The 11,981-nt window shown below is 42.2% G+C and overlaps 1 protein-coding gene across 1 annotated transcript in view; it reads right to left on the bottom strand.

The window, feature by feature from the left end:
* Positions 1-1,094: 1,094 nt before the first annotated feature.
* The window catches only part of LOC122715778 (neuroligin-1-like), a 59,358-nt gene continuing 48,471 nt past the window's right edge, over positions 1,095-11,981 (bottom strand). The window contains exons 7-8 of the mRNA XM_043938221.1: positions 9,067-9,491; positions 1,095-5,572 (exon numbers count right to left, since the gene is read on the bottom strand). Of these exons, the coding sequence (XP_043794156.1) occupies positions 4,402-5,572; positions 9,067-9,491 (1,596 nt within the window). The 3' untranslated portion in view covers positions 1,095-4,401. The remainder of the gene's footprint in view (positions 5,573-9,066; positions 9,492-11,981) is intronic.

The following is an 11,981-nucleotide window of genomic DNA, read 5'->3' as shown; positions in this document are numbered from 1 at the left end:
AACTTCGTTAAAAATCAAACGACCCCTCTCTCCAACTTTTCCCACCCCTGTCGTACACACACTCGCCACGCTTCCACTCTAAAGACGTAGAGAGGTTCGTGGCACTTTGGCAAGAAGTCGCGCGATATATAGGCACGGAACGATCCTCGAGATTGCTCGTTCCAGTGAGGGGGAGCGGCGAGGGGAGGGGAGGAATTTCCATTACCCTAAAACATCGAGTGTGTCTCCTCGAGTGGTTTTCAGTGGCAGCTGGCAAAGGTGATCCAAAGGAGAGGGAAGGAACTGTTTCAGCGTGATCGAAAATCGTGGTTGTTGCCTCGTCGGTGGGGCAAGGGAAGAGGGGTGGTGGGAGAGGAAGAGTTGCGTCTCTCTTTCTCTTTCTCTCTCTCTCTCTGTCTCTCCTTGGATTTCGTTTGTTATCTCCTCACTCCTCTCGAGCCGTTTCTTACAGCTTGTTTGAGCTCTAAAGAGTCGGAATTTATTTTGGTGTTACCGTTTTTGTTCTCGTTTTTACAACCCCGGTTTCTTTCTTCTTACTTTTTCGCCTTACTTTCTTTTCTTTCTCGAGGTGAAATTTAGAGATGAGACTCTTGTGGAATTTAAAGAGATGGAAGCGGTTCGATTCGGGAGGAATTCTCTATCGTTTCCCGAAAAAGTGTTTATATTTTTGTGGAAATTTATCGAACTTATGTATTTCTTTATATTAAAAGAAATCTGTTTAAAAAGAAACTTTTATTTGATTTTTTATTCGATGAGGATCTATAACGAGATAACACATAAATTAACACTTACCTAATCCGACGAGAAACGAAGGATCAGTCATTGGCCACGATCTTTGCGTGGAAAGAGTTGAAACAAACAAACAAATAGATAGCATCCGCGTAATTCTAAATACGATTTGAAAAAAAAAAAACAAAAACAAATTATACGAGATAGATAAATGTAGAAAGATAAATATTTGTAAAAAGAAGAAGAAGAAGAAGAAAGGATAAAAAGATGAGAGGGAAGAAGACATAAAAGAAGAGGAATCTGAATCCATGAATTACCAATCCGCTTACGCTTTAAATGCTTTAATTATTTATTTAAACAAATCCCAACATTCCAAACATTGATAATCGTGTACGTGTGTACCTCGTGTGTGTTTCCACCATGTTTCCCTCGCATCCTTGTTACGTGTTAGACATGCGTATACGTGTGCACGCCTTCGTTTAATTCTGTATGTAAATGACGCTCGAAGACGTCGTTGCCTCGTCGATCCATCGAAAAATCCTCGATCGTCAATTTTTCAACAAATGGCAAAGATTTTTCTTTCATCTTTCATCGCTCGAGAAACGAAATTTCCGATCTTTCGACCAAGGAATCGAGGATTCGTCGACGAATCGACACCAGAGTTTTCAACGACAGGACTTTCCAACTTCTTTCTCTCTCGTTCTCTCTCTCTCACTCTCATTCTTCTCTTCATACCTGCAATTTTTCGCATTTCCACGCACACACGCGCAAATATACTCGTACACGCGAAACATTTCTCTCTTTCTCTTCTCTTTCGTTCGAGATTCGAGGATCGATAGAATCGTTCCAAAGACGCACGAATTTTGTCAAGGGCGTTTCCTCCCATTTCATGGCTGGCCCATCTTCTTTTTCTATCCCCTTTTCTTCGTTCTCCTCTCCCTCGTTCTTACAACTTCCTCGCCTTTCCTTTTACGTGTCGCCACTCATCTGTCTCCCGTTTCCGGCATCGATCGTCACTTCCGTCGCATATCTTATATATATATATTTTTCGTGGATGGAAAATGAAGAATATCTCGAAAGGGAGTAGCGTATCGAGGGAGAAAGATTCGTGCGTTGATGGAATCGAAAGAGGAATCGTTTCAGATTCCTTAAATACGTCAAAAGGAAAAAAAAAAAAAAAAATATGAGATTCTTTGTTAAAACGTGGAAACTCACTTTTCATTGATATTAACTCTTTGCAAACGAGCAACGATTCCGACCAAAGATACATTCCACATTTTAAATTGCAAATTAAAGATTCAAACATTAGGGATAAAGAAAGATATCACGTCGTCGTTCAACTTTCAATTTTAATTTGACAATTTGCAAAGAGTTAATGCCTCGTCACTTCCACGTCCGATCGATTGCTGCCTATCTACTACTTAATATCGGGATTAAATTTAAAACTTAAATTTAAAACTGTTTTTTAAAATTATAAAAATTATTTCTTCGTTTTTCGTTTAAATCGTCACAGATGATTTCCATAGTTTCAAAATTAACGAATCTTGATCGTTGAACGGATTCTCGAAATCCGCTACGATCGAGAAATCGTTTTTAGAATAAATAGGCGCGCGGGTGACGAGCGTTTTTGTTATCAACTCTTGTCAAATCTAACTTAGTTCCGGTATTCGAACGAAACCGTAATCAAGGCTAATTGTTCGAGAGGCAATGGGGAACAGCGAGGAGCGTTGCTCGCTCGTAAACACAGGCATTTGTCAACAGGGAGGATACGGTGCACACTCGAAACACAAGAACATTCGCGACATTCTCAAAATTGCCGATTCGAAATTCCACTTGTCTACCAATTAATTTCGTTATATCATTTTCGCGCGAAAATCTCTTACGTTTCGTATTAATTAACGCAGGATCGTGAGCACCGTGTTCAAGTAAATTAGATATTCGAACCGACTCCGCGTTGTGTGACGAATTATGTCGATGATTTAAAATTTAATTCGATAAAAAAGAAAAATAAATTGCATCCCTAACTGGGGTTCACACGAATCATCAAAGTCGACGATATCCGTTTCGTAACCTGTTAATCCACCTGCGAAGGAAATTAAAGTAAAGATAAATAGATTGATAAATCTACGCTCACTTCGTAATTGTTATGATTCCGTGCAGAAAAATATCGCGACATTCCTCTTTCAACGATAAATTAACTCGTCCACTTGTCCATCGAACTTCGATAACGAACAATTTAACACGTTAAACACTTTCGTATACTAGAATTACAAAAACAAACAAACAAACAAACAAACAAACAAACGCGAAAACGTATATACGTATATATACATAACAACAGACGTGTCACAACAAACTCACGAAAATTGAACAGGAACCGTAAGCACCCTCCACGAGGAAACGAAAAAAATAACCCAGGATGGATCCCTCACACAATTTCCAACATTTCCTCGTACGATTCACAAAGATATATCGTTCTTAGCAAGCATCCTCTCTCACTCGTTCCACTCCCCATGTCTTTCTCTCTCGCACACTCTTCTCTCTCGTCTCTCGTAGCTAAAAGAACACACGCGATTATACCGACGAGAACTTCAGATTCACCGATTCTGGCATCAGCAGGCTCCTCTCCGTGCTCGGCCTGCGGAGTTTCGCTTGATCAGCTGTCCAATTCCTCTCGTATACACACACACACACACACATACATACATACATACACTCTCTCTCTCTCTCTCTCTGTCTCGCGAAAAAAAGTCACGAGACCCAAAAAGTCGAGGTCAGGCCCTCCAATTCCTCGAATAATTCCACTTAGTGCTCCGACAAATCCGGATAAAGGAAGCCCGAGGCATCCTGCCGGGGTCTCCCTTCGGCGCGCGCCTTGTCTTTTCAGTTCCTGAGATTATATCAATCCCCTCGTTTCGTCGTAGCGTCGAGCGTCGCGACGACCCCCTGTTCACCTCTCCCCGTTACCTTCTTCCTTCTCCCTTTCCCGCCACTTCCACTTTCACTACTTTTATCCTTTTTTTCGGAACATCCTTTCCTCTTTCCTTCTTCTTCAAGGAAGGATGTTACGGATGTTACTCGATAAGGTGAACACACGCTCCTCTCCTCGAAAGAATTTTGACGAGCGAGGACCGTTTAATTTTAAACGAACTCTGTACGAAATATTTTCACGCGGTCGAACATTCACCCCGATAAGATTCCCATTTCGAATCTTTTGCCGCCGCTTCTTTTTTTTTGTTTTTCATTTTTTTTTCTTTTTTTTTTTTCTTTTCGTTTTCTATTTCGGGTCGGTAAGAAATATTGGAAAATATTCATCGTCTTCGAATCTCGGAGGGAACTCGGAGGAACTCGACCGAGTTGGCCGACTCCGACGAGAGTTGCCTCTCCCTTCGTTCCTCCCACGAATTCTCCCTTTAAGGCCATCTGATTTGTGCACTTATTTCCCGTCTTACTCGCGCCAACACCTCCGTATTTCTGCATAACCACATCGTAGACGTGCATCCCAGGCCAGATCATCTGTTTCTCGTGATCGATCCACATGTGATCGACTACCGCCAGCAGTAGCGACGATCGAGCGGGGGAGGGGTGGGATGGGATCGTTCGTTTCGACGATCGAACGATCGAAAGGAGGAGGAGAGGGAAAGAAAAGAAAAAGGAAAGAAATTCTCATCCTCAGACGGAAATCTCCTGTATCTGAACGCGTTTCTTGGCGCTGCCAGGTGTGCCAGGTTGCCTGAGTATACCTGGACAGGAGAGATTCACGTTAGGGGCCGGCACCTTGGGGGGCGGCGGGGGTTCAGGAAGATTCTCGTCGTCGTTATCGTCGCTGCTGTTATCCCCGTTCCCGTTCTCGTCCTCGTCCTCGTCCTCCTCCTCGTCCTCGTCCTCGTCCTCGTCGTCGTCGTCGTCGTCGTCGTCCATCCTGGCCGTGGTCGCGTCCACGCAAGGCGACGGGGTCCTCGTCCTCTGCACGCAGGGGCTCCTCGTGTACAGGGGTGGCTCCAACACCCCCCTCTTGCCCCCGCCGGGAGGCGGCGAGCACTGGAACTCCTGCAACTGCAACTCCAACTCCTGAGCTAATTTGGCCTTGTGCGGGGGCGGGCTCGAGGAGGGAGAGTCCATCAGGTTCAAGGTGGACAACCTCTGCTTGGCAGAGGGGGCCTCGATGCCCGAGCAACCGGCCTCCAACAACTCCTCCTTCTTCTTGTTGGCGAAAGTCGAGGCGAGGCCGGCCGACGACCTCGACGAGTTCCTGTCCTTCTGATAGTAGATCCCTGCGAATATCATGATGTTGAGCACGAGGAGGAACACCCCGACCCCGATGGTGACGGAGAGGGCGGTGGTGTAATTCTGGTAATGATTGGAGGCCAGCTTCTTGAGGATGTTGTTGGGCCCCGGGCCCAGGTTCGGATGGGTGTTGGGGGCGTGGGCGGCGGCGGCGGCGGTGGTGGTGGGCACGGTGGTGGCGGCCGTCGCGTTAGGGGTGCACTCGGTGGTCGACACGACGCTCGAGATGGAGGATGGCTCGGTGGGCGAGGGAACCGGAAGCGGAGGCGGCGGCAACGGTTGCGCCAAGGTCTGGGGGCGCACCACGCCTTCGTAGAGGGTCGCGGTTTCGGCGAGGTGATGGTGACGCATGCTGATCTCGTAGCCCGGTCGATGGAGCTGCGGCAACAGGTTCAACCACAGGGACATCTTGTGGCCCCTGTAATGCGACCGCATCTCCGTGCTGCGACCGGCCTCCAGGTAGAGCTGATTTATCGAGTCGTACGAATCCCAGAACGGAGGGCTGGTAGGGAGCCCGTCCGATCCCGACGTGAGGGGGCTCGCTCCGTTCGGATCTCTGAAACACGTCAATTCTCGTTCGATCGATCGCCGCGTTTTCGGGCAGCCGAGCCCCAACTTTTCCTTACATTTTGTAACGAGGATAGCGTTTAATTTCGATTCGATCGTAGCGGTGAAAATAATAAATAAAAAATGTACGGGTTTAGATGAATGAGTAGATTTAATTATTATACGCGATCGCGCGTATCTGTTTGCAAAACATTTGAAATAAAGTATCGAAGAAAAACAAATAGCTACCAATTATGAATGTTGCTGGCAACATTCAATAATAAAGCCACATATAAATTTTCAGTGAACTTTAAATTCTATAACAGATTAATCGTAACAGGAAACTATTATATACGTATGTGTGAGAATGAAAGAGAATTCCGTCAAAAAGTCTACAAAGAAGGAGGAGATTTATAAAACCGTATCTAATCTCGAAGAACCTCGTTACGTTTGGCAAGGCAAGAAAGTAGTTTCAAATTGTTGCTACAGCGAAAAAAGCGAGCCAATTTGTTTGTGGTGAAAAAAAATCCCTACCAAAAGAAACAATCATCTCTCCCTTTCTCTCTATACGTTTAATTATTTCACCGGGAACCGATACCCGGTTTCCCATTGTCCCATTCGTACAGGCGACGAAGAACGAGAAACTGGAACGGAAATTGCGTTTCGAAATTGAGTTGGCCGGACGGCCGGCTTTCTCTTCCTAACGCCAGCCAGGTGTCCCATATCGCTACCCAATCGCGTTACGCGATTTTCTGACCGAAAATTTTCCCTGCCTCGATGAAAAATAATGAAAAATAATCCTGCGTGTCCTTTCAACCCCCTCTCTCTTACGGGGAGAGGGAGAAAGGAACGATCGACTACGAAATCGAAAGGGTTACGAATCCTCGAGAAACTACTCGCAATTATCTCTAATTACTGAAATCACTGTTCCAATCTTTGGAATCGAGAAGTGGAATTTTAGATTACGGTTGAATTGATTTTAATGATCGTTAAGAAATTGGCGCAAGGTGGAAACTTTTTGGCAGAACGAGAAGTAAATCTTGGTCGCGAGTTTCTGAAGTTTTAAGGGGAATAGTTTAGGAATGGAATTAAAGGGGAGGGAAAAAAGTATCGAACGGTATCCAAAATTACGATTCGAAATGATCCGATTAATAATATTCCCAGGATTGTAATTTCTAATGGGAAATCGGGATCGATTTCGCTTGGAATCCAATTCCAAGAGAGATCGGAATCCAACGAAAGCCAGAAACACGTCATATCAAATTATACGTCTAGCTTTAATCCAATAATCATTACTCGAGGACAGGAGGAACGTCTAACTTTGCCTAATATTCGATTCGGCAAATCCACCGGCACGTAACAAGAAACTAGCCCCCTCCACCTCTCCCCCTCATTGCAAGTTTCCAACTTCGCGCCGACTACACCGCCATTTACTTCGTTATCCGGATTCCTACCAATTCCCGCCTCGATTTCCCCATATTTCCGCGAACGGCGCCACGCTTCGGTGGTGATCGCTGCAAACTTCGAGTCGATCTTTCTTCTAATTTTAACTTCTTCCAGAACAGAAGAGATCCTTAAAAATTTTTAACGTTTCCTGGAAACAAATCGAATCAATTTTTTCCTTTTTTTTTTTTTTTCCTATAAGAATTGGGCGAGATTCAATAATAAATAAAATTTATCGAATCGAAAACGGGGTTAATAAAGCGTTCGTCTTTGTTCTCGAAACAAAGATTGGGTAGATTTTGGGTAATTTGGAAAGTTCTCAAGAGGGCGAACCAGGTTAAAGTTTCGATGTCAATTAAAACGTTGATGTTTTTTCTGGTGGGAGATCCGCGTAATCGATGGAGGAGAGGCGCGATATCGAGACAGTTTCCTGCGGAGTTGAGGCGCGATAAGAAGAGGAAAGTTTCTTCTTCTTCTTCTTCTTGCTTTTAACTTTAAGTTTCCGGCTTCTCTCTTCCCGGAGTGAAGAAATATCGTTAGGAGGTTGGTTTGGAAACGAGTTTACAATTTTGGTTTGGAATCGGTGGTTAATCCAAGATTTCACTCCCTCCTTTCTTTCATCTCTCGACAAAGAGAAATAAATAAATAAACGGCGAAACACAACAGACGCTCGAAAGTTTCCGATTATACGATTTTCGAGACGGGACAGAAATTTTATTCCCAACTTCAAATTGCTCGCGTCGATGCCCGAGCGGGGGTAAAATTGTATTTGCATGGAAATTGCCTTGCGCACTGGCCCGAAGACTAATCATCCCGACTGTTGATCCAATTAAATGCGTTATTCATGATTTTCCACCGTAAAAATTTAATCCAATCGGAAAGGCGAAATCGGACAAGGAGGATCGAACACTAACTCCTTCCTTCGTCCGATCCTGATTAGAATCATTATCGTGATTCCAAATAAAATCATCTTCCTCGACGATAATCGCATCGTTTTTTACCTTGAAAACTGTTTCCCTTCTGTCGTGCTAGGCGCGATTTTAATTTTCGATCAAATTTAAAAGATCCTCCTTTAAAGAAAACGAATAAAAATCAAAAACGATAATCGTTTTTATCTTGAAAACTTTCCCTTCTGTCATGCTAGATGCAATTTTAATTTTCGATCAAATTTAAAAGATCCTCCTTTAAAGAAAACGAATAAAAATCAAAAACGATAATCACGTTTTTACCTTGAAAACTTTCCCTTCTATCGTGATAAGCAATTTTAATTTTCGATTAAATTTGAAGGATCCTCCTTTAAAGAAAACGAATAAAAATCAAAAACGATAATCATGTTTTTACCTTGAAAACTTTCCCTTTTATCGTGATAAGCAATTTTAATTTTCGATCAAATTTGAAGGATCCTCCTTTAAAGAAAACGAATAAAAATCAAAAACGATAATCACGTTTTTATCTTGAAAACTTTCCCTTCTATCGTGATAAGCAATTTTAATTTTCGATCAAATTTGAAGGATCTTCCTTTAAAGAAGACAAATAAAAACGATAATCGCACCGTTTTTACCTTGAAAACTGTTTCCCTTCTATCGTGCTAGGCGCGATTTTAATTTTCGATCAAATTGAAGGATTCTTCTTTAAAGAGGACAAATAAAAATCAAAAACGATAATCGCACCGTTTTTACCTTGCAAACTTTCCCTTCTATCGTGCTAGGCGCAATTTTCGATCAAATTTGAAGGATCCTCCTTTAAAGAAGACAAGTAGAAATCAAAAACTCCCCGAAGAATACACAATACAGAAAAATGGAAGGAAAGAAACAAAAACCTCTCGAACGACGTAACGCGTTAATCCCAAAGGTCCCCAAAAGTATAGGCCGATGACGTTTCCCATTATTTCTCAGGAAACCCTTTCAACCCCTTACACCGTTATTTTCCAACGCGAATCGAATCACGACGGAACGTTGTCGGTTTCCATTCTTTATCCTGCTCGACAAATGTAACACATACATGTATATAATAACATATATAATAATAATAGAGGTAAAAAGAGAAATCTGCTGGACTCACCCGCGTTTCACGAAGTTGGCCAAGTAGTGGACCAACAGTTTGGACAGGTTCTCGTCGGCCGAGGTGTAGTTGGCCTGGCCGATCAAAATGGACGCGATCTCTCCCCGGAGTAGAGGTATGCCGAGGAGGTAGGGCACCTCCTCGCCCCTCTGGCTCGGCCTCTCGCCCAGCTGGAAGTGGAGGAAGTAGCCGCGTCCACCCGAGGCCGAGTGCAGCAGCGCCAACCTCAGAAGGGGTGCCGCGACCTGGCCGTCGCCGAGCAACGACAAAAGTCCGTCGCAGATCGCCAACGGGCTCTGCTCGCCCCTCTCCCAGTCCGTGTACTCGTTACGGAGGGTCGAGTAGATCTCGTGAAGGTGGTAGCGATACGTGTTCCGCACGTACGTGCGCAAGATCCGATCCCTCCTCGTCTCGTTCAGACCGTTCTGCAATCATGTCCGATCGACCTCGGTTGATGGATCGAAAGGGAGAGGGGGAGGAAGGAGGAGACTTATTTTTTTCCAAGGATCCTCGTGAGAACGGAGGAGTATTTTGAATTTTGAGTATCATAATCACGTTATCACGAAAGATTTCGCGAAGAAAAATAAGAATGTGTTAATGTGATAGTGAATAAGAGATTAGAAGAGTTAGAGGAGAAATATAGAAATTGTTGCGTTATCATGTCCGATCGACCACGGTTGATGGATCGAAAGGGAGAGGGAAAGGAAGGAAGAGAGGTAGAGACTTATTTTTTTCCAAGGATTTTCGTGAGAACGGAGGAGTATTTTAAATTGTGAGTATCGTAAGGTTATCGAAAGATTTCGCGAAGTTTCGAAAAATATAAATGTGGAAATGTGATAGTGAATAAGAGATTAGAGGAGAAATATAGAAATTGTTGCGTTATCATATTCGATCACGATTGATGGATTGAAAGGGGGGGAGGAAAGAGGAAGAAGGAGACTTATTTTTTTCCAAGGATCTTGGTGAGAACGGAGGAATATTTTAAATTGTGAGTATCATAAGGTTATCATGAAAGATTTCGCGAAGAAAAATAAGAATGTGTTAATGTGATAGTGAATAAGAGATTAGAGGAGTTAGAGGAGAAATATAAAAATTGTTGCGTTATTCTAACAGGTACAGGAGTTATTTTCCATAAAAAATATATGGAAGATTTGTTAATTTTTGTTGCAACCCAAAAGTATTATTGATAATAAAAAAGAAAAAAAAGAATATTACAAAATGCTTTCAATTTTACAACCTCTTCTCACATTTTGAACATTCACTTGTGATTCTAATCTAACATCAATCGTAACGAGTGTCCAACAACTATCAATTTCAAAAAGTAACCCAAAAAATACTATTAACAAATTAATAAATAAGAAAAGAACATAGTAGAAAAATTTACATAACATCAATCGTAATGACTCTCCAAACCAACCATCAATCTCAAATCGAAAAGAAAAAAAGACTATAAAATTGACGTGCAAGAGTTTCGATCCATTCGAATGTATATTACACAGAGAATCGTTCCAAAATTTAATTCCCCAATATATATATATTCGTATCCTCGATAAACCAGAACCAGACACCGCATAATCATAACCTCGACGATCTAGAATAATCTAGAATCTAGATGTAATCGCGGTACGACCGGTTAATCGAGATCCCCTTCTTCCTCCCCCTCCTCCCTGTATTTCGACGCTAAAACAACACAAACGCGAATGAATGAATGAACACGACATCTCGAAACTCCAATTTGAAATTCGAGAACGGCGTAACGAAAGGCGGCGAACCGGAAATTATCGAGCCGCGACGACTCGAACGGAGATGATGCCGCGTTGCGGACGTTATGGTGTATGCGAGTGAACAATGGGTCGCTGCAACGGCCGCTAAACGGCCGATCGTTATCAAATTGTCAAGGAGCCGCGGAAATACGGTCCCCAGCAAAGCGTCCATCGACCGTGGCCGTCGTCGATAATCGCGCCCGCCACGAATCGGTGACCGCGTTTCGCCACCGCCCCCGCTAATTAGTAATTTATCGAGTTGGCGTCAATTATCGACTGGTGCGCGCACCGAGTTCGCATCTCGTTAAGCGCGATAATTAAAAGTTAAATTCAACGATCCGCGACCACCATCACCACGGTTTCCGTTTCAGGCTAGTTTCTTTATTCGCTCGTCCCCTCGTTTGGAGAGCGAATCTCGTTTTCGGGGGTATTCGTGGATAGTGAAGGGGATATTTTTTTTTATTTTTTTATAATTTTTTTTTTTAAGAATGAGAGAAATTGGGGAAAAGTGTATATGGGAAAATGCAATTGTCGAGAGTGGTTCGAATATACGTGTATTAACTGTGAATGAAAATTCGGTTTCATATGTATAAATGATAATTGTTTAATAAGTATATGTTAAAACTCTTATATAAATCCTCTTTTTAAACATTTACGATACTTGAACAAAATATAGGCAGACAATTAATTGGATAACTGTAAATTTATTAAGAAGTATTTAAGCTTCAGTTTTATAACGGATAACATCTCAAAACATCTACTTTAATTTAAATCATTATAAATTATCGATAAATTTTTCGAAAATCAAACTTAAAGTAATGAAGTCATTACTTCATATTAGAAATTTACACGATGTATAATTCGACTTGTCAATGATTCTTTCATTTTAACATCTGTTTAGAATACCATTTCCAATTCTCAAGATCCAGTTTACTGTACGTTTGTCAAATTCGAACCACTTTCTAAGTTAATTGCCTGCTATAACAATTTTTTTGCTATATTTAGGGATTCAAATGAAAAATATTTGTATATTTAGTCATATTTTTACGTTATATACACTTTTAACGAAATAATAAATCATAATAAAAACCGGTATCATTTTCTAAAAATTAAATCTCCATGATGTAACAAGCTGAAAACCGGAGAAAAAAG

The sequence above is a fragment of the Apis laboriosa genome, unplaced genomic scaffold (genome assembly GCF_014066325.1).
Source record: "Apis laboriosa isolate Shangri-la unplaced genomic scaffold, ASM1406632v1 scaffold40_cov151, whole genome shotgun sequence".
In the NCBI taxonomy this organism is placed as follows: Eukaryota; Metazoa; Arthropoda; class Insecta; order Hymenoptera; family Apidae; genus Apis; species Apis laboriosa.
The sequence above is the reverse complement of the archived record's forward strand: the minus strand, read 5'-3'. Positions and strand labels throughout refer to the sequence as shown.